The sequence below is a fragment of the Lissotriton vulgaris genome, chromosome 11 (genome assembly GCF_964263255.1).
Source record: "Lissotriton vulgaris chromosome 11, aLisVul1.2, whole genome shotgun sequence".
Classification (NCBI taxonomy): domain Eukaryota; kingdom Metazoa; phylum Chordata; class Amphibia; order Caudata; family Salamandridae; genus Lissotriton; species Lissotriton vulgaris.
Window position 1 is genome coordinate 1,090,279,852 of NC_141699.1, and position 22,669 is coordinate 1,090,302,520.

The 22,669-nt window shown below is 42.8% G+C and overlaps 1 protein-coding gene across 1 annotated transcript in view; it reads right to left on the minus strand.

The window, feature by feature from the left end:
- LOC147684201 (uncharacterized) overlaps positions 1 to 22,669 on the minus strand; it is a 522,357-nt gene that overhangs the window by 140,639 nt on the left and 359,049 nt on the right. Inside the window, exons 39-40 of the mRNA XM_086942611.1 lie at positions 9,645 to 9,827; positions 7,689 to 7,835 (exon numbers count right to left, since the gene is read on the minus strand). Coding sequence (XP_086798737.1) covers positions 7,689 to 7,835; positions 9,645 to 9,827 — 330 coding nt within the window. The remainder of the gene's footprint in view (positions 1 to 7,688; positions 7,836 to 9,644; positions 9,828 to 22,669) is intronic.

Sequence of the window (22,669 nt, forward strand, 5' to 3'; positions counted from 1 at the left end):
TCTCTTCCAGGGGTATCCTCATCCAAAAAAAATCAGAATAATGAAGGAATTTTCTGACAAAAAGCCAGAAAAGAGTGGAGCTGAGTTACCAGGGTCCTTCCTGAAGGAGCGGGAAAGAACAACTGACCTAACTGTCACCCCTGAGGCATGATGGGAAGCTGGGGGTCATGGGTGCCTTAAAGGCACAGTGTCAGTTTACTGCATGTTGATGCAGGTTAGCTTTTTAGTCTTTTTAGACTGTAGTTTTGCAATGCAGCCTGGGAGCTTCCTATGCTTTCAGTGTTTCATGAGAATTTCCACTGCTTTCTGAGCATTAAAACAGTTCTAAATCAAAACTGTTTTTCATGTTTATAATGCATGTTTGTTCATGGTTTATGGAAATTCTTTACAGCATAATTCAGTTCTGGTGTTTATTAGGCTGCAATTGCTTATATATATATATATATATATACATATATATATATATATATATATATATATATATATATATATATATATATATATATATATATATATATATATATATATATGTGGGGCACATATAATATAATGTTTACGGGGTCCACTCATGGGCGGGAATATTCTAATGCTTATGACTTTGATGAGGATCCCCTGGAAGAGAACTATATGTATAATTTCATGATATTTTAGTAGAACAGCATAAATAACTTTCACAAACCCATTTTAGGTAGAGCATAGAGGTGAAGGAGAGCAGGACAGTGTAGCCCCATAGTCTGTCATTATATGGGTTAAACATAGACTGTGCCTATTCGAACCCAGGGGCCACCAGTATCCCATCATGCTGAGCAGGAGGCAGTTGCTTCAGTTCTCATTGAGGCACTGTGTGATGATATATAGGTTCTCTGGTTACTTCTGTGCACTCTCTCAGAGAGGAGGGAGGGTTGCCTATGATTATAATGGGATTTCCCCCCCTCGAGAGAACTGGAGTTACAGGTAAGAAACTATTCATTCTCTGGTAAGGGATTTCCATTTATAGTCATAAGCACTGAATTGAGTAGCAAGCCTATCCCTACCTAAAGCAGTGGAGAATACGGAGAGTAAACTAAGGCAGAATTTTAAGCAACAGATGTCTGAGCGAGGCCTGTCCTACTTGAGCGTCCACTCTAGCATCAGAGTCCATACAGTAATGCTTGGTAAATGTATGGTCAGATCTCCAGGGGGCTGCTTTGCAAATATCTAGAATAGGGATATTTCTCAATAAAGCAGCTGTAGCCGCTTTACCACTAGTGGAGTGCGCTTTATGTTTAGCTGATAATGTTTTGTTAGCTTTCTGATAGCACAAAAGGATTCAGGAATCTATCCATCGGGAGAAGGGTTGTTTGGGAGTGGCTAAATCCCTACGGGCCGGACCATAGCTGATAAACAATTTCTTCAATCTGCGATTGTCTCATTTCTTATCGAGATAGAAATTCAAAACTCTTCTCACATCAGGGAATGAAGAGTTCTTTCAGCTGGATGGATTCTGAAAGAATGTAGGTAAAGCTATGATCTGGTTAACATGGAAGTCCAAAATAACCTTAGGGAGGCATTTCGGATGAGTCCTCATAACCACTTTATTAGAGTGGAAGACTGTGGATGGTTCATGCGAACAAAGCGCTTGGATCTCGCTAACCCTGTGAACTGATGTTTTCACTACAAGGAAAACTATCTTCCAAGAAAGGTATGGCGTCTCTGTGAATATGCTCACAGGGAGGCTGGATAAGATGAGAGAGCACAATGTTAAGCTCCCAGGGAGGTGACAGATGCCAGTGAGGGAAAACCTTCCTCAACCCTTCTAGAAAATTCTTGATGATGGGGAGTTTGAAAAAAGAGGTTAGTAAAGGAAATTTTCTGTAGGCAGTAAGGGCTGCCAGGTGAACTTTTAGAGAAGAGAATTGCAAGATAGATTTTGCCAGATGGAGTAAGTATGGAAGAAAGCATCTCCCGAGTCCATGTTCTTAGAGATACACCAAATGCAAACTCTCTTTCACTTGAAGGCAGATACGAAATGGGTGCCTATCTCCTTACCCTCTATATGGAAGTCCATATGGTCCTGCGGTAGATTTAAGTGTCTGTATTGTATTTGCTCCAGAGCCATGCCACCAAATTCAAATAGGAGATATTGCGGTGTACCATCTGGCCTCCGAACCTCATTAGCAGGTCTGGTCCGAATGGCAGCTTGAGATGTGGATGGATGGACCGATGAAGGAGGTCCGTGAGCCACAATTGATGTGGCCACTCCGGAGCTATTAGGAATATTATGGCCCTCGGGTGGGACAGCTTGATGAAGACTGATGGAAACAGGGAAATCAGTGGGAAAGAGTAAAGAAATCTGCTGGACCACTTGATCTATCGGGCATTCTCCAGTGTTACACAAACATTTTTGATGGAGGGTCCAATTTCCAAGTTTAATGACCCCAACTAAGTACGTGCCCCACTTAGAATTACCATTTACACATAGAGTACCTAGAGGTCAACAGACAAAACATGAAACTCTACTGCGGCAGCAAGAACTTACACCATACATAAAAGATTAGTGAAAAACGACAAGGAGTGAAATTAAACGTATGATCACAATTTTAAACACTCCAAAGGCTGGAAAAAATTCCCATCAGATAGCCACTCTGTACCGCCCTCGTTTACATCATTTGGGTACTCCTTGCCCAGGAGATGGAAAAGGAAAGGTCAGTAAATGTTATTGTGACCTGTTGTGATGTAAATGATAGTGTGTTAATGAGGGGGTGCAAAAGTAAATTAACTTAGAGGTTCTGTGGCTACTGAAAAATTAGTAGTGTCAAAGAAAAGAGTGAACGTGGCGAATATAAAATTGGAAACACTAGATGAAAATATGAATTTTAATTGTGTCACCTAGTCTCCCAGGGCTAAAAAAGTGCAGATACAGATTTAACAGAATATCTGTGGTGGATGGTCAACATGTTTCAGCATGTAAGTGGAATACTTCCAATGCTTTCGTCAGGATCAAAAAAGTGGAATAACTACTGCTTCATTATTGTGAAAATTGTGACACCTCTATATTACGGTGTATACATACAACCACATACTATTAGTTGTGGTTATAGCGCTTCACCCCACCTGGCAAGCAGCTCAGGTGGGAATTTTTTCCAGCCTTTGGAGTGTTTAAAATTGTGATTGTACGTTTAATTTCACTCCTTGCCATTCTCCAGTGTCCCTGGCTGGAAGTACCATGAGGTGAAGCTATGGCATTTTTCGTTTTCCGCCGTGGCAGACAAGTCAATGGTTGGGGTGCCCCACAGTTAAAAGATGTGTACCAATTCGCCATGTAAGACGCACTCATGGTTGTCTTGTTGTAGCCTGCTAAGAGTCTGCATGTGCATCTTACACACCCGGAAGGTGAGTTGTTGTGACTGTTAGATCCCTTGCTATGCTCCATTTCCATATTGTTTGGGCCTTGTGTGAGAGGGGTTTGGATCTCGTCCCTCCCTACTTATTCAGGTGGTACATGGTGGTTGAATTGTCCATCTGAACACAAAGGGAGTGGGATCTGAATGACAGGCAAAACGCCTTCAGACATGAAGACCTAACCTTTGAAGGAGACCACAAGTCTAGTTGTAGTGAAGCTGAGCTTCCTTAGACTTTGAAGCCTTGGTTAGCCAATCAACTAGGTATTAGTAAATAAATATTTTGTGTTTCCTGAGATAGGGAGCCACTACTGTCATGCACTTCGAGAATGTTCTGGGTGCTGACTTGAGGCAAAATTAAAGTACCTGGCACTGACAGTGGTTTGTCCCCACTACGAACCTGGTGTAATTGGAGATAGATCTGGTGTAATGGCAGCATCCAGAACTTTTCCCACCAAATCAACTGGTTGGCTGATTTGAGGTCGAGTATATGTCTGAATTTGTTCTTGTCTTTCTTTTTCACCAGAGAGCCTGGAATAAATGCCTGTACCTCATTGCTGGTGAGGAATGGGTTCCACCGCTTGCTTTTGTTTGAGAATATTGTTCTTCAACCATAACAGCGGCAGTTAGAAACTGGTCGGTTTCGGAGGGATGAGCGGTGGAGGACTGGTGAACCTGAGACAACATAGATTTTATAAAATATTCAGAACCAGGTGTTTTTTGTAATGTTTTGCCACTCTGCCAGATAACAAGATAGGTTTCCCCCCACCGGAGTGGGTAACAAAAGAGGGGGAAGTAACAATTCTAAAATTGAGCGGGATGCTGAGCGGATCTTCCCAATGTCTGTTTCCTTTGGTATGGTTGGTAAGGTGGATAGTGATGTTGATGTGGAGCACCCTGTTCGCTTCTCCACTGAGGGGTTTGAACACTCTGTGAATAGTAATGGTGTTGGTGGGGACAGAGGAACAGATAAACAATGCTTGCATTTTGCGACTCGCAATTTGTGTCTCGCAAAATGCAATGTACAACAGTGTCTCAGACACTGTTTGCAATTGCAAATAGGATCCCAAATTACATGCCTCATCAATATTCATGAGGCAAGCGCAATTTGCTACCGCATTGGGAATGGCTAGCACTCACATGGATGGTGGCCTGTTGGGGTCAGCAGACCAACATATAAAGCAGTATAAAGCAGTTTTTTTAATGCAGCCCGTTTTCCTTAAAAGGAAAATGGGATGCATTTAAAAAAAAAAAAATCAGTTTCAATTTTTAAGGGCAGGCAGTGGTTCCTGGGAATGTTTTTCAGCCATAATTGCGGTTGCAAAACAATAGTAAATGGCAGTGAGTTTCGCTATTATGAAGGGACACCCTTTCCTAATAGCGAGAGTCGCAAGCGCTATTACGCGAGTCAGTAACTCGCAAAAAAGCATTTGTACATGCCATTACCCTTTTTTGCAGTTGCAAATTGACCAATCTCCTGTTTGTGAGTGCAAAACAGGGTCGTACATCGGGCCCAAAATGATTTTATTTGCTCTCTGGGACTCTCTAGGCCAGCTGCCTTCAGAGTCTCCATTTCTGCTTTCATTCATACCATCTCATCATTGGTGTGGCTTCCAAACAGAGAAGCACCGAAGAATGGAAGTCTTAATATCTTCTGCTTGAGGGAGGTAAGGTGAAGCCAAGAGTGTCTTCTGAGAGCGATACCGTGGCAGTACTCATGTGGCGCTAGTAGGAAAGAATCTGCTGCAGCACAAAATATTTGATTGGAAACCAGTAATCCTTCATTGAGGAGTTCCAAAAAAGTCTTCCTGTTTGTCTCGTGGGAGAGGTTGAGCAAACTGCTAGATGGATTTCCACAGAGCCCTGTCATAACCAGGGCTGACAAGCATCACCCCATTGCTTTCTCGTATTGCGAGAAGCAGAAACATAAAATGGTGATATATTTAAATTATTACCATTGTATGTTTGGTTGCGGGTGGGTGGGCGGGGGTGCTCTGTAGGCAGGGCAGGGGAGGAGTGGTGTGCCCACTACTGAGTGTGCAAAGACTGTTTGGTCGGCCCTCAGGTGCCCCCCAAACCAGTGATGCACACTCTGCTTTTGTCCATGCAGGCTGCAATGCCACTTTAATTGTGGATTTTACCTTATTTAATCGTGGTTTCTGCCTTATTGCAAACCTTCAGACCCACAGAATCTGACCGCTGACTCTCCTTATCCAGAAGAACTGCTGAAGTGGGATTAGTGGCATGGTTTTTCTTTGCCGCTCCTACAATGACAGAGTCTGGTGTTGGGTCAGTACGGAAAAAGGCAGGACCCTGCTCCGGAGAGCGGTATTTTTTCTGAAGCCTGAACGGAGATGTCTTGGTAGAGGCTGGTGTCAAGAAGAGGTTGATAGCTGGTTCGAATAGTCCTGACAATAGTTGCAGCAAAGGTATTGATGTTGACCTATATTGAAGGGTTTAAAGATTATTGATGTTGTTAGTGTTGGTGTTGACATTGCAATATTAAGTTTTGCTGCTTCCCTCACCAAGACCTCTTGAAAAGTAATGATATCATCCAATATCGTCCAGTAGCAGTGGATTATGTCTCCGTCGTGTGTCAGGTCCAAGACCATCGGGAATGGGGATAATGACGGGAGTACCTAGATGATGGAGATGAGTGCCTGAGCTGTAACAGTGGTACCTAGAATGGTGGCACCATCTATGCCAAGATGTGGGCCTCGGTGTGGGAGCAAATGGCATCAGTGGTGTTGGTGGAGGAGTTGGATGTGGAGGAAGAGATGTTGGAGGAGGCAGAGAGAGTGCTGATGGAGGAGAACATGTTCTTTAATACTCCGAGTCTGGGGAGGAATAGATATGTCTCCTCTTCCTTCTTGCCTCAAGCGTCTTGGGGATGCCCAGAAAGTTCTCAATGTCAACCGGTCTTGATGCCTAGATGTCCATCTGCTTGTTGACTGTGATCATCTTTGGCACGTGGTCGTTGGAATGGGCCTCTATCTTGATCTTGGGCGATGCCTCAAATTTGATTGGGATCTCGGCAGCAAGCAACATGGTGGCCTATGCAGTTGATAGGCTACTTGAAGTCAAACGAGGAATGCGCATCAATGGTGTTATCAAAATCTACACCCCTTGCCTTGAGGCTGACCTGCGACGCTTCCTAGACATTGAACTATGGATAGATGGCGAACAGGTTGGCACCGTACCTCTCCTCGATGTCAATCCTCTTCAGATCGACCAGGACTGATGGTGTTTTTATGCCATCTTCATCCTGGCATGCCCTCCAGAGACATATGTCAGGGCCCTGTTAGAGGTCAGACGCTCTACTCTCCCTGAGGTTCCACCTTCAGATTATGTTGGATGTCTTCTTCGATCATCAGTACCATGAAGGTGAATCTTCTCCCGGTCTCTCTTGCCAAAGTGTCTCGGCAGGCCTTTCTGAAGAAAGGAGAACATCTACACTTTAGTAGATATATTGTGAATACGTGCTATGGGGTCCCTGCACATAAGCGGGACTATTTAGTGCTTGTGACTATAAATGTAAATCCCCTACAAGGAAATGACTTGACTCCTGGAGGGTGATTAAATTTGCTTTGGAGGTGAGGTTAGTAATTTAACGAAATCCTTTGGCAGGACTGAACCAAATTAGGCCTTATTTTCAAGATCTCCCACAAAAAGTAGAGTTTGTCACTGGAAGATCAAATAGGAAATGTATGCATTCTAAACAGTTCCAAAGAAAGGAATGTAATCTTCTGTTCATTACATTAACTTTTTGTTTTGTCCATCAAGAATGTTAAGAGTTCTTGAGGAGTGAATTCTCCTATAAACTCCACTGCACATCTCACATCTGGGGCAGGTGCCATCTCTGCTAAACAACAGAGTACAAGGAGCAAAGTATTTTTTATAATTGGATTACTCAATGCAAAGAGAATTTTCACCCATCATGCACCCCATTTGTGGTACTGATGCACACTGCAAAACCATATAAGCTGGTCTGGTCAATGAATAACTCTATAATTTTATAAATAGAGAACTTCTGTACAAACTGGAATTTTACTATGCACCTTGCTCTAAAGAACAAGACATATTGTTAAACCACAGAGGCTCCCAGGACATTATGTAAAGTACTCAGTCAACGAAATGTAATGAACATGGTACATTTCTCAATTTCAGTAATCTCTGAAAGTGTGGCATTTGAACAAGAGCCTATGAATGTTGGTGGTGGAGACAACTGTTTCAGTAAAGAACACCCTACAGACTCATAACAGTGTTTTGATGGAACAGATATTAACAGCAAATAAAAGCCATGCTTACCATCAACAGATGCATTACGGGAGAATATCCAAACGCGTTCCTGATACCCAGCAATCAGTAGACCGCTTGGTGTGTATGAACAGCGCACACCAGAACTGTAGTTGTTGGGCAATGTGCTGCGTAGCATCTCTTCGGTGTTGGATAGACCTGGAAAGAATATTGTGTTTGTGATGCACATAACATGAAAGACAATTTTTTTCTAGCAGTTAGTTTGTGCAGAGTCACACCCACCTACCTAACTGATTTCCATCCTGTCATGTGCTGAATGAGGAGAGAAATGGACGTGGACACCTCGTGATGGGGAAGCAACCGTTACAACACATGCATTACAACTCTTGATTTTACCCCGCATGTCATTACAACAAAATGGCTTCCTGTAGGGGGGTAGAAGGTGTTCGATTTATCTCCAACAACTTTCCTACTGTTGCGCAGACTGGAGTTGGAATAGTAAATTACACTATTCCAAACTCCAGCGCACCCCGACAGCAAGTCGTTGTAACTTCTTGCATTGTACTGTAATGCGGGGTAAAAGCATGCATTGTAATGTCATAAAACCCTTGTGATGACAATGCCTGTGCATCCTGTGAAACTTTGTCATCAGTGACACACCCCTGCAAGCAATGAGTGAAGTACTGAAGGAAGTGCTAGGCTAGACTTCTTTGAACGGTTAACATTGGCTAACACAAGCTTACATTTACATTATAAACCAAATTACTTGGGGACCCATTTACAAACTTCATGTTGTAGTACATTTAGTAATACTACAATAGCACTACTAACATACTACAAAATGAGTGTCAAATACCTAAGGGTGGAGGTCTATACCCCTGCCTCTCCTATTATTGCTGTACGAAGACCATTGCAAACGTACGTAATCATTTGAACAGTAAATGTAGGAGGGACCCAAGGGAATGGTCAGAGGATGAGGAGTATTTCCGACTAAAGTGGAGGATTTAAGGAAGGCGGAGGGGTTTTAGGGAAGGCTAAGGAGGAGATGAGAGAGGAACTCGTACCCGCCCCGAAAAGAGTACGCCCAATCTTATTCAAACACACCATCCTTCTACAGTCACTATGCCAAACAGCACCCAAAACAGTTCTAAATGTACTTCAGCTGAGAGTTGGAATAAGTCCAGCACCACACATGGCTAGAGCTACAACACCTTCCCTTACAAAACAATGGAGGTAGGGACTGAACATAGCACCCCTGAGGAACGAATAATAAAATTAATTACATTTCAACTATTTAAGAATATTTATGCATTTGATATAATGTGAAAATTGTCTATAAATAAAATTATTTTTTAATTTAAACTATTGTATTAACCCATTTCAAATTTAACAAATAATTTAACATTCATATTTATTGAACATAATTAAATAACTTTCAGTAATTCTTTACAACGCATTGAATCATGTTTTAATCATAATGAAAAATATCAATCTTTTACGTTAGGTGAGTTTTTAAATTTAAATTTAATTTAAATGTATACATTGCTCTACATGTAAAATAAGCATATACAATAAGTTAACTTAAACATTTAACATACTTTTTTTTTTTTAAATGTATTAAACTTTTCCTTACAGTCTGCCTTAGGGAGATCACCACCCTGATTTCTGGGGTTTCTGCCAAGTATGAAAGGAACACTACTTTTTGTTTGAGCAGCATGATAGCTCTGTGCACACGTTCCCATAGCATATCTGCATAGACCACAGTCTACTTTAGCAGTAGTGTGCACTGAACAACATTGTCTTCCTGTAGCATTTTTGTGTAGCATGTGCCATTTCTCCTTACTGTACAGACTCTGTAGTGCATGTGCCAACTTCTTCCTTTACTACATCAATATGCTCAGTTATGCTGTGAATTTCCAACCTGCAATTTGACCCAACTTGTGTTCATGGCTGAAATTGCCCAGCACAGGATAACTGCATCGAAGGATTTACCCAACCGCTCCTTACCTGCTCTGGTGCTTCGGAAGCGGAAATCTAATCTTCCTTGTTGAAGCGAACAAGGACACATCAAGAGGTTGCTGTTCCAAGAAGTGGGAGCTTCCTGTGTGTTGTACCATTCTAGACACTTCAGCCTGTAGTTCACTGTTGCAATGTTATTGTCAAGTTTATAAATCCACAGCCCACGTAAATCTGCCAAAGAAGATTTGGTAAAAAAAAGGCATCACCTTAAGAAATACTCAAAATGAAAATACATCTTCATTAAGCTTTCCTCGTGCTCCAGAAGGCTGAAAATCTTTAGTTACTGAGTCATAAAAATATAATTTACACCACGTGCTTTCTGGAGCAATATAATAGAAAGTGCTTCTTGTGAACAGTTTTGAATGTGTCATTTTGCATTTTAATGTGTTTGCACTTGCAGTTGCCACTAGCTTGGAGTTAGTGCCAATTTTGCGCACAAACCACGAGTCAACACAGTTTGGTTCAGTTTTAAATAGAGGCTAGTGCTAAAAGTGGTGCAAGCTCATCCTATTAATTTCCAGGATTAAGTAAACTAGATGAGTCATTTTCTTAATAATTCAGTGCTAGAGAACCTTATGCTGCATTTTGATGTAAAAGAAGTAAAGACACTGCAGAAAAGAAGCTAACGCTGCATTTTCAGGGTTATGTAGACTACATGATTTGTTTCTTTCATGTGAAAAAGTAAACACTGCACTAAAGAACCTTAAGCTGCATTTTCACCTGGAGAAAATAAGTTACTTACCTCTACAGTGTGGTTCTCCAGTATTAATATCTTTTACAGATTCACATGCTTGAATCTTCCCAGTCGGCACGGTGGGAGTCCCACAGTAACAGTAAAATAGCAGTATTAAAGCTTAACAAGCAATTGGCATTGAAATTCAATAGCCTTTAGCAACCTATTATCATTGTTTTAAAACGTCCAAACTTCAGCCAATCAGAGCATAGACCATGGAGTCTCTTTCCCCTGCACGGCCACCATACCTCAGATTGAGAGCACAAGTACAATTAGAGGAGCAATAGAGGTATAGAGGGTGAACCTGAAAGGGGAGGAGGGTGGGCCACATATGAATCCATAACATATCAATACTGGGCGGCAGATAAGGTGAACTATCCCACTATGCGACCCAAAGTAGAAAAAATAAATAATAGTCATAGAGTGCAAGGCATTATATACAAATAGTCACGTGACCTACGACGGAGGTGGTAAAGGGCAACAAGAAAGGCAACAACCTCATCTTGGTAAGGACCAGACTCTTTAATATATCTTATTGCAACATTTGGTGAACATGGTTTTCACTGAGCAGAATATGAATTTTAAACATTTACAATATCCTGACCTACCATATTTGCGATCCAGCCATTATTAAATAGTACTGCAAGAGCAGAGCACCATCAGGCATGACGGACATTGTCTTGCAGTCTGAAAGCAATATGGGACATGTAGTTTTGATCGTAGGTCACGTGACTGAGAATGTATAATCACCTGTGGTTTGTGAATTCGTATTTCCTATGATTAAGGCACTCATGCCGAAACATGTCAGGAGTTCACGTAGATGCAGCCTGCAAAATTTAAATAAATGCTTTGTGAAGTCTGGAACTGGGCTGTAGCACCTGTGTTTGTTGTTTTGATGACCTGTCCCCGTTAGCCATGGTAGCCCTGCAGGGTTGGGGGCCCCGACGACGGACACCAAAGATGGAAGGTATTCGCAAGGTTTCAATCACTGATCAAAAAGTAATTGTGTAGGAAAAAATAGACACCAAGAAGTTCAAACCAGATGTTGCAGAGCAGCTTGTTCAACAACTTGATCTATCTTCTGCCATGTATCCAGGCAGTAATGCTTTGGTGAAGGTATGGACGTTCATCCATATCACTGCCCTGCAGATGTCAGGTAAGGACACTCCGGCAAACAGGGCTGAGGAAGCTGCCACCTTGCACGTGGAATGAATTGTGACCTTGGAAGCTAGAGGGCGTCCTGTCCACTTATGACCGAAGAGTATAGATGATGATACCCAGCGAGCAATTGATGCCCGCATCGAAGGCGGACCCCTCCTGGCGGTAGAGAAGGTGATGAGCAACTGAATAGATTTTCAGAAGACTGAGTCCTTTGCAAGTAGAACTTTAAAAAGCATTTAATGTCCAGTGCATGGAGGGCTATTTCAGCTGGTGAAGATTGAGCAGGAAAGAAGGTGGGCAAAATCACTGATTAATTGAGATGAATCGTTGAAGGTACCTTTGAAATGAAAGAAGGATTGGTACGAAGAATTACTCCGTCTTGTTTAAACCAGAGGTAAGGCTGAGTTGCAGTAAAGGTCTGGATTTCACTAATGCATCTAGCCAACGTGATGGCTAACAGGTAAGCAACATTCCACAAAAGATATTTTAAATTGCATTTGTGTATTAATTCGAAGGGAGACCTCATAAGCTGTGACAGGACAAAGTTTAGTTGCCATAGTACTGGAGGAGATCTTGTCTGTGGGTAAGCCCTAAAGAGACCATTCATAAACTTATTCGACCACAAGGAAAGTGACCAGAACATTGTCTGTATCTGGATAATGCTGCTAAGAGCATCTTGATGGATGTATGTACCAGGCCAGATTTGGCAAGAGACAAGAGATAGGGCAAAACATCCTCAGGAGGCATTGAGAGAGGATCATAAGAATGTTCGACACATCATGAACAAAATAGTTTCCATTTGGCCGAGCAGCACTTCATCGTAGAAAGAGCTCAGGCTTTCTGAAATATTGTTTGACATTCTTCAAAAATTGCTAGTGCTCCAAATTCAGTGTGATGAGAAGTTAAGCAGACGAGTGAAGCTTGTGAATTTGTGGATGAACCACTTGGCCCTGGTTCATGGAGAAGAGCTTCTCCTTTGGCTTGAACAGGATTGGAGAGGACTCTGACAGTCGATATAGCTCTGTGAGCCAGTACTGCCGCGCCCAACCTGGGGCAATAAGGATGATGCAGCAGGACTCCTGTTTGATCTTTTGCAGAACCTTTGGAAAGAGAGGAAACGGAGGGAATGCATAAGCATACGTTCCCTCCCAAGAGTAATGGAAGGAGTTTTCTAGAGAGCCTGGCTGAGGAAATCTACTGGAGTAGAACCTGCAATTTGTGTTGAGAGACGTAGAGAACAGATCTAGGGTTGGAAACCCCCAACAGCGGAAAAACCCTTCGCAGCTGATCCTCATTTAGCTTCCACTCGTGACACTGATTGGTGTCTCCGCTATGAGAGTCGGCCCATTCATTGTGGACTCTTAGTAAATGTTCAACTTGTATTGATATCTCTGGGCTACTAGCCATTCCCAGATCTGCTGAGCAGTATTGAGAGAGTTAAAACCTGCTTTCAGCTCAGATTTATGTGACACTGCACTTCTTGAGCTGACCACTTTCCGTAAATCTGTAGCTCCTGTAGGAGGGCTCCCCTCCCGCCCTTGGAAGTGTCCAACTTCATAACCAGCTTTGTTTTTGTCGTAAGGAGTGATTTACCTTGAGAAAGGTTGTCCTTGACTGCCCACCAGGACTTCTCTGAAGTCATCTCAGGTGTGACTGAAACAATGACTTGGAATGAGCCCCAAGATTTCGAGCTGCTACGGTGTAGGATCAGCAGGACGCAGGATGACATCATGCATAGCACTGATTTGTATGTCCTTACTGAAACTAATTTTTATGTGGATAGGGAGTGCACTGTGCTCTGGAGCAATTGTGCCAGGCATGATTTACTGGTGGGGGGATGTGGTGGGTCACCCAAGGACAGGGTCACACGCGGGTGGTTTAATTTAAAATAAAAAATGAAAAAGTGAACTTACCTTCGCCAGCCTGGTCCGGCGTCATCCCTGCTCCTCTCCTGCCTGCAACAGGAAGCAGGCAGCTTCCCTCCTCTCCTCTAAGCCAATCACAATGATCCAATGGCTGCTTTGTGATTGGTTGGGACGCTGACCAGCCAGGCGCCTATGGGGAGGCCATTTTCTCCATGTAGGATGCATGCAGACTACATTGAGAAAAGGCAGAGTGTGCATTACTTGTTTGATCAGCCCCAGAGGGCTGACAAAACAATCAGCGCCCTCAGCAGTGGACAAGCCACTCCTCCCCTGCCCTAGACTAGCATCCCCACCCGCCTGCCCCCAACCAAACACTTCTGCTTTCTTGCAGTGCGAGAAGCAGTAACATAAAATAGTAGTTTTACCCATTTATGTTTCTACTTCTCGCACTGTGAGAAAGCAGTGGGGCGACACTTCTCCACCCAAGGGAAGAAGCAGTCCCTGCTCTGGAGGCGTAAAATTCTTTTGTTTGTGTGGAAGGCTTTTGAAAGCGTGGTGTCCAGAGTTGCTTGTAGGAACACTCTAGCGACCTGGAAGGAATTAGAGAACTTTCCCATTGAGTTTGAGATCTAGGGAGCATAAGAACCAAACAAAGGCGTCCCTAGATCTTATGGCGGCTTGGATGGAGCCTTGTACAACCAGTCGTCCAGGTATGGGAATACCTGGTGACCCTATCGCCGGAGATAAGCCGCCACTGGCTCAAAGCACTTGATGAAGACTTTTAGTGCCAGCTTTAACCAGAAGGGCAGTACTTTGAATTGGTAATGGAACCCTGCCACCTCGAACCTGAGAAAACGTCGATGATGGATGTATGAGAATATGGAAATATTATTTGCCTCCATTGTTCAGTTTTCTTCTATATTAAAAAGAAATTAGAGTAGAAACCAAGATTGTGCTGACTGCACAGCACTTCTTTGATTGCCTGCTTGTAGGGGAGCAATCTGAATTCCCTCTTGAGAACTGCCAGATGATGATAAGAAGTTGTTCACAGAGCAAAATCTGGGAGCTGCTGAACAAATTTCAGGGTGTGACCATGGCAGAAAACATCTAACACCCATTTGTTGGAAGCTTTGAGCTTCTGTTGATTGAAGAATTTGGAGCAAGCAGGGCTGAATTGAAGTGGGACTACAGTAGCAAGTGCCTGTGAATCCTCATTGGCTCTTACTGGCATCATAAACTCTTCCTCCTGACGCTGGGCGTGCCAATGCTCTAGGATAGCCTGTTGTCGAGGTTTGTCCAAAAGGCTGTGTAGAGTGCTATGATCAAATACACTGCTGGTAACAGGGTTGAAAATTTTGCTGGAGTTGAGGTCGCAAGAGATATGGATCTCTACCTCTTTCCCGAAAAGAAGAAAACATATTTTGCTGCAGAATCATCAGCGATTTTGCTGTTTCCGTGTCTGACTTCATCATCTACAGCACGTCATCTATGTGTTTGGCAAAAAGGAATTCACTGTTGAATGGCATATCCCACACCTTGCCCTGAATCTCAGGGTGGAATGTTGTAGCCTTTAGCCACCCCTGCCGTCTCAGTACCGCCGCACCCGCCATCTGCCTGAAGACGGTCAATGAAATGTCTGGAGCCACATCAATAATCTTGGAAGAGGCTCTCTCCCCCTCTGATAGAATATCCCTTGTCTCCTTCTTCTTGTCCTCTGGAAGGTACTCCAACTAAAAAGAGATGTCGGACCACATCTGTTGGTCATATCTCCTGAGGACGGCCATAGCGTTGAAGGCCCTAATGGCTGCTACTGCGGAAAACCTTTTGCCGATGTTGTCCAGACGGAGCCCTTTCTTGTCAGGTGGAGCTGCACATGGAGAAGAAGGGATTTTAGATCTTCTTTGAGAAGCCTGCATGAGAACTGAGTCAGGCCGAGGATGATCAATAAGGCACTAAGAAGAGTCTTCAGGTGCCTTGTACTTTTTATCTAGTTTTGCTACCACCAGAGGAATAGAGGCTGGCGTCTTCATTAACTTTTGGCTCTCTTGCTATAAGTAGTCACAATGGTTATGGCATGAGTGGAGCATTGCCTAGAAGGTTTGAAATCATACAACAACACTCTGTCTGCTTGGCAGACATAGGGAAGTTGAAGCGCCTTGAAGCACTTTCAAAGAGATCGTGGAAACCACTGATTTCTGCAGGTGGAGAGTCGGCTATTGGTGGAGTAGGCGAGGGCAGAATAGGAGCCACATAATCCTCCCACTCATCATGGACATCCAGGTCCAACTGCAGCTCCTCTTCGTCTAGCTGCTGGTCATCACTACCTTATACCAAAAGTGGTGGAACATTTTTGTTTTTTGGCATCAGAGGTGCAATCTGCGGTGCAGGAATGACAATGGGAACCTCCTGTGTAGGTGGTTGTTGCGGAGCAGAGTTTGCCTTTGGAAATCACTGTTAGTAGTCATTAAGCATCATACGAAGGTCAGAGACAAATTAAGTGGGAATATTAATGGAAGGCTCTTGTGCAGGATCATCCTGTTCTTCGTATGGGTAGTGCTCTTAAAATTCGTCCAAGTGTTGAGCCCTAGGAAGCCCTGCATCAGAGAAAGAATATTCACCTTCTAGAGAAGCATATGGGTCGTCCAGCGCCTCGTCCTCCTCTGAGTACTGGTACTTGACTCTGAGATGGCTCTGTATGGAAGGCCATACGGTACATCATCCTCAGACTCCTGGAATTCCAAGAGGCGAGTTAGAGGCAATGGGATATTTTTTTAAAGTCCTGTAGACTGATGGTATTGCCTTTGAAAGCACAACGCCTTTGAAAGTTTTGAAAGCGGCTGGAGAGAGACACTCACCGACGACGAGGTGACAGGCTAGAACGTCAACAGTGAAGCCCTCAGCGACACAGAAACAGTTTACAACAGTCGACATCTATGACACCACCACTTCCATCTTCGACAAAGAAGCTGCCGTTGTTGTATTGACCGTCGACTTAGTCAAAGTCGCTGAGGAGACCATCGATGGAGCGCCTGATACTGTGGAGACGGAGTTGTCAACCGGCAGATTTTCATAGATGATGAATCCCTGAAGGAAGTATGAGGAGTTGATGGTGGATCCGAGCCAGCTATCTGGTGTGAGGAAGGGGGACCAGTCTGATCTTTTTTAACCCTCTTTTCTCCAGGCCTCTCTCGACTCTGAGACCTAGATATTTTAGGATCTCTATGTGAAGAATACGACCCTTCTTTCTTCCTTTTCTTGGAGGAGGTATGAGGCTTCCCCTCACCTTCAGAGTCAGAGCCCTTAGCAGCCTTTTTCCTTTACAACCAGAGAAGCAGCCCACCCTTTCAGACCTTGAGGATTTTTGTGGAAATGGCACGTCAGTACTTGCAATCTCTGAGCTTGAGGTCAGGATACATGGAATAAAGGATCTCTTTCTGTGGGTCCTCAGAATATAGTCTGGACTTTCCACAAGTCTTGCAGGTCCTAAACAACCCTTTTTTAGACTCAGACATAATGAAGAAAACATAGACACTCACACTCCTGGACTATATCTCAGAAGAAGAGAGGAAGCAAAGAAATTAACTGCAAGCTGGAAGTTCAAAAGGGCAACAGTAGAAACACTGTGACTTAGCACAGTTCAGAGAGACTCCCTAACACAGGACTTACGGTAAGAAATCTGAGGTATGGTGGCCCTGCTGGGGGTGGTGACTCTATGGTCTATGCTCTGATTGGCTGAAGTTTGGATGTTTTAAAACAATGACAATGTATTGCTAAAGGCTATTGAATTTCTATGGCATTTGAATGTTAAGCTTGAATACTACTATTTCAGTGTTACCGTGGGACTCCCACCATGATGACGGGGAAGATGAATCTATTAAAGATACAATACTGTAGAAAAAATAAATTTTCTGCGCTAGAAAAACTTAAGCTGCATTCTCATGAAGAAAGTAACATTGCACTAAAGAACTCTAAATTACATTTCTTTTTAAAGAAATAACACTGCACAAAAGGAAGATAAGCTGCATTTATTGTGAAAAAAGTAGCACTGAGCTAAAGAACCCTAAACTAGATTTTACGTTAAAGAAGTAACACTTCACCAAAGAACATTAAGCTCCATTTCTTGTGAAAGAAGTAACACTGTTCTTAAGAACCTTAAACTATAAGCAGCATTTCTCGTTAAAGAAGTAAAACTGCACTAAGGAACCTTAAGATGCATTTCTCATGAACGAAGTAAAACTGCACTAAAGAACCTTAAGTTGCATTTCTAATTAAAGTAACCCTGCACTAAAGAACCTAAGCTGCATTTCGCGTGAAAAAGTAACACTGCACTAAAGAACCTTAAGCTGCATTTTTCATTAAATAAGTAACGCTGCACTAAAGAACCTTAAACTGGATTCCTCCTGAAAGTAGTAACACTGCATCAAGGTTCAAGATTTTTATTTGTATTTGATTTAGATCTCTGCTGAGGACTTCAAATTATAAATGATACATTCTGTTAAAACAGTGAACATATAACTACATTAATGCAGTTTAAAAATTCTCTAAAATGTATACAAGTTATAACAGACAAATTCATGTGGTGATAAATTAAAAAGCAATATAAGACATTGTACCGTGTTAATGTTGTATCTGGTATGGTATGGCATTTAGATATGAAAACTTTTAATGGTAAAATTCCTAGTGCAATAGAATAATACAACACCAGACCCTGTGATCTAAGGTGAAACGAATATATATAGCGTTTCCGGATTTTATATTCTATTTATTCGGTATACTGTGCATAATGTTTTAGTTGAGAGCAGTATTTAACATCAAAGTTGTAACTTAATATCGGGATAAGCTGTTTTAAGAAAAGCCTCAAGTGAGTGGATGTCCAGAATTTCAGAAGTGCTAACATGCAGTTCGAAAGCTGAAGTGCTGTATTTAGGTTCTGTTCAAAAGTATATTGCAATGTTTCATTCCTAATGGTCTCCATGTTTAATATACAAGTATGGATCCCTGTTCGGCATGTAAGAGATTATAAGCCCCTTTTATGATGTTAGAGATGGCTCTGGCATGAGAGCTGACTAAGGATAGCTCGAGGCGTAAAGCTTCAGCTGGGACTGCTTGATTGGCTTTTATAAATTTACGAAGGATAGTCCTTTCTTTTGTTTTTACTGAAGGCCAGTTTTTGGTTGGGATGTATTCCAAAGCATATGATAGACTAGGAGGAATTTTCAGACTATATACCTCTAAAAAGGAGTGAAATTGTCTATTCACAGAAGAGGAAGAAAACAAGTTACTTACCTGTAACTACAGTTATTCAGTATTGGTATCTTTCATAGTTTAACATGCCTGAATCATTCCCTGTCGCAGAGGCGGGAGTCCCATGGTAAAAATACAAAAGCAGTGCCTTAGAAAAAACAGTAGTAGGCTAAAAGAAAAGCCCATAGGCCTAAAACTTAGTAGCCTATCTACATCATTATATAAAAAGAACTAAAAAATTGTTCCAACCAATCAGCTATCAGCACCCTCTAGAACCTTCCCAGCAGAGGCCGTTCTCCTCAGATTTTCGTAGCACAAGTGGGAAGTAGGGATCCCAAGTAAAGAACTGTCTCGCCGGGGAGGAGGCTGGGTGCATGTGAATCTATGAATGATACCAATAATGAATAACTGTAGTTACAGGTAAGTAACTTGTTTTCTTTATCCAGTATTGGGATATCTTTCATAGATTCACATGCCTGAATCAGAATCGCAAGCAGTAAGACAAATAGTGTTGTTTGCGGACGGTGGGAGACAGGGTTTATATACTCCCAAACACATCCGGGAAGGTTAGAACATTAACAAAGAATATACATTTTCAGATTATAGAATGCATGTAAAGTAACTGTACTTAAAGAGAGATGCATTTAAAATACAAGCATAAGCATCACTTGAAATTCATAAATATATTATAAATATACACATATAATGCAGCATAAATGAATACATAAGTCTAACTGTAGTGAAACAGATGTTGAAGAATGGCTTGTCCTACAGCTGTATCGTCCTGCGATGCAGATTGTAGGCAGTAATGTTTTGTGAACGTGCTAATGTTTTCCAATGTCACACTAGCAAATAGCGCAGTAGATGCTGCCATAGTTCTAGTGGAATTTGCTTTGACCTTTCTCTGCAAAGGTTTGTTGTCTTTGTCATGACAGAAATGAATAGCTGAAGCAATCTATCTGACTATTGTTGCTTTAGAGACAGCAGTTCCGAGTGTGGACTGACCATAGGCAACAAATAACTGATTGGATCATCTGATGTCTTTGCTTTTCTGTGAATAGAACTTAAGACAACGCTTGACATCGAGCGAGTGTAAAGCTCTTTCCTCTGGTGGGGTTGGGTCTGGAAAGAAAGTTTTAAGCTTTACAGGCTGATTTAGAATTGGGATGGTACATTAGGGATGAACTTAGGATTTGTCCTTAAAGTGACATGATCTTTGGAGAAATGCAAAAAGGGTTCTGAGATGGTGAAACCTTGAATTTCACTCACCCTTCGTACTGAAGTAATAACTAATAAAACGGCCACTTTCCATGATAGAAATTTTAGCTCACCCTTGTGTATGGGTTCAAACGTTCTTTTCATCAACTGAGCCAACACTGTGTTCAACTCGCATTCAGGAGGAGGCGCACGTATTGAAAGTCCTTTCATGAATTGTTTGATAAGAGAAGAGGAACAAAGTGAAGGTTTGTTAGAGCTCTTCCGAAATCTGGAAATTGCAGCACGGTGAACCTTGATAGAGGAGAAATCAAGCCCAGCTTTGGCCAGAGATAATAAATAGGGAAGAATATCTTCCGCAGGAGCTTGAATAAGATGGAGATCATTCGTCTAGCTCCAATGACAAAATTGCTTCCACTTTAAGCAATAGGTTTTAATTGTACTCTGGCCACGTGACTTAGCTAGAATTTCCCGGCAGTCTTGAGAGATGTTCAGGTCTATGAACTCTATGAAATCAGGAGCCATGCGTGCAAGCGCAGTGACTGTGGATCTGGATGAAGAATTTGACCCTTCTTCCTTGTCATCATCCTTAGTGTTGGGATTAGAGGTATCGTATTGCCCTGGGATAGTAAGAGCATTTCCTGGCACCAAAGGGGTGCAATTAGTATGAGACGGCAGCCTTCTCCATTTTTTTAAGTACCTTCGGGATCAACGGTATCGGGGGAAACGCGTACGCACAAATCCCTGACCATCGCATGGACAGGGCATTCCCTCTGGATCCCCGTTTAGGGAATCTGCTGGCGTAAAATTGGCATTTTTTGTTCTCTCTTGTCGCAAAAAGATCTAATGTTGGCTTGCCCCAAACGTGAAAGATCTTCTCCAGTTGTTCCTGTTCTAGTTCCCACTCGTGACAGCCCGAGCGAGATCTGCTCAGGGTGTCTGCCAAAATGTTTTGAAGTTCTTTAGCATGCTCTGCTCTTAATGTTATATTGTGGGCTGTGACCCACTCCCACAGCACCTGAGCCTCCAACGACAGACACTGTGACCTTGTTCCCCCTGTTTGTTGATGTAATACATGCTGGTCGTATTGTCGGTACTGGTCAGCACGGAAGATCCCGCAATCCTCTGGAGGAATGCTTGCAGAGAGAGAAAGATGGCACGCAGTCCCAGTCTGTTGATGTGCTGTTGCTTGTACTCCTGGTGTTGTAATTTAGCAATGATTAGGTTAAGCATTAGCAGAAGACATCTTGCATTTAGAGACTATCTTGTCCGTTTTATGGAATCCATGTTGTATTTCTATCGGCCATTTTGTTTGCAATGTACTCGCCATGTGCTCTGTCCTACCTTCATGTTAACTGCTCTTGAAATCTGCCTGGGGACGAGATATATTGAGCCTCTTCTGCTTTGCACATGCTCAGTTGAGCTTACAGCTGTCCCCAACTTGTAACTGTCAGGATGTGTCCATCAGAATTAGCTAACTGTTAGCCCCTCCCACGTGTTGCTAGCACACTCTCTGTATGACCTTATATGTATTTGAAACCATCATTCTGTACCTTGTACCGCCCTCATTTGAGCCCCTGTGTGAGTATAAAAGGACCAAGCTCCTTCCAGTCAGTGTGCTACCTCATACACTGCCGAAGGGTGTTGTGTGAATGAAGTTCCACCTCATGAGGTTTAATAAACTCTGTCTTTTCTATTCCAGCTTCTGTGCCAACTTCTTTCAATTGGTCTGAGGACTCTGTGCAGAGAAGGGAGAACCCCTCGCACTGGTAGGCCCTGCTGAGGCTCACCACCACACTGGGTCCATCTTCCCTGAATATGTAAATCCTGCAGATGGCCTCCCCATCCTTCCATGGAGGCGTCTGTTGTTAGAACACATTCTGGAGGAGTGGGCAAGAAAGAGAGATCCGGAGTCACGTTCGCTTTCTGAGACCCCCAATGCAGAGAGTCTATCATGCGCGATGTGACCTTGATGGAGTCGTCGAATGACCCTACGGCTTTCTGCCATTGTAGGTGCAACTCCTCTTGCAGAGGTCTAATTCTGAGCCGTGCTAGAGCTACCAGGTTTATCGCTGATGAGCACATCCCCAGAAGAGAAGCGAATGTTCTGACAGAAACTGACCTTCTTTTTGAAATTGATATCGCCAGTTTTGCAGACATTTTTGGCGATCTCTTGTCAAGACTGCTTTGCACTGTATGGTGTCTAGCATCGCTCCCAGAAAGGGAATTATTTGAAGAGGACGTAATTGGGACATGCTTTCGTTGGGAGTGAGTCCTAACTTTGTGAAGAGGAGTAGGCATGTTGATATGGCATCGTCGGTTACCTGCTGAGAAGGTCCTTTGATTAACCAATCGTCGAGATAAGGGAACACCTGTATTCCTTGAGATGTCAGAGATGCTGCCACTAGTGCGAGGCGCTTCGTGAAGATCCTTGGTGCGATTTCAGCCTGAACGGGAGAACCTTGAACTGATATTGGACGCCAGCCACTGTGAATAGTAGGTATTTGTGATGTTTGGGATGTATAGGGACGTGGAAGTATGCGTCCTCCAAATCCAGAGATGCCATAATACCCCCTTGGTTGAGACAGCTTAAAACCTCGACAAGCATCACCATCCAAAAACTCTGGTTCTTTAAAAACCTGTTGAGCTTGCGAAGGTCGAAAATAGGGCGCCACTCTCCTGATTTTTTTTTTATGAGGAAGAAATGAGAGTAGAACCCCGTTCCCTTCTGAGATGATGGAACCTTTTCTATAACATTCTTGTGGAGCATTTTTAAGGCTTCTTTAAAAAGTAAG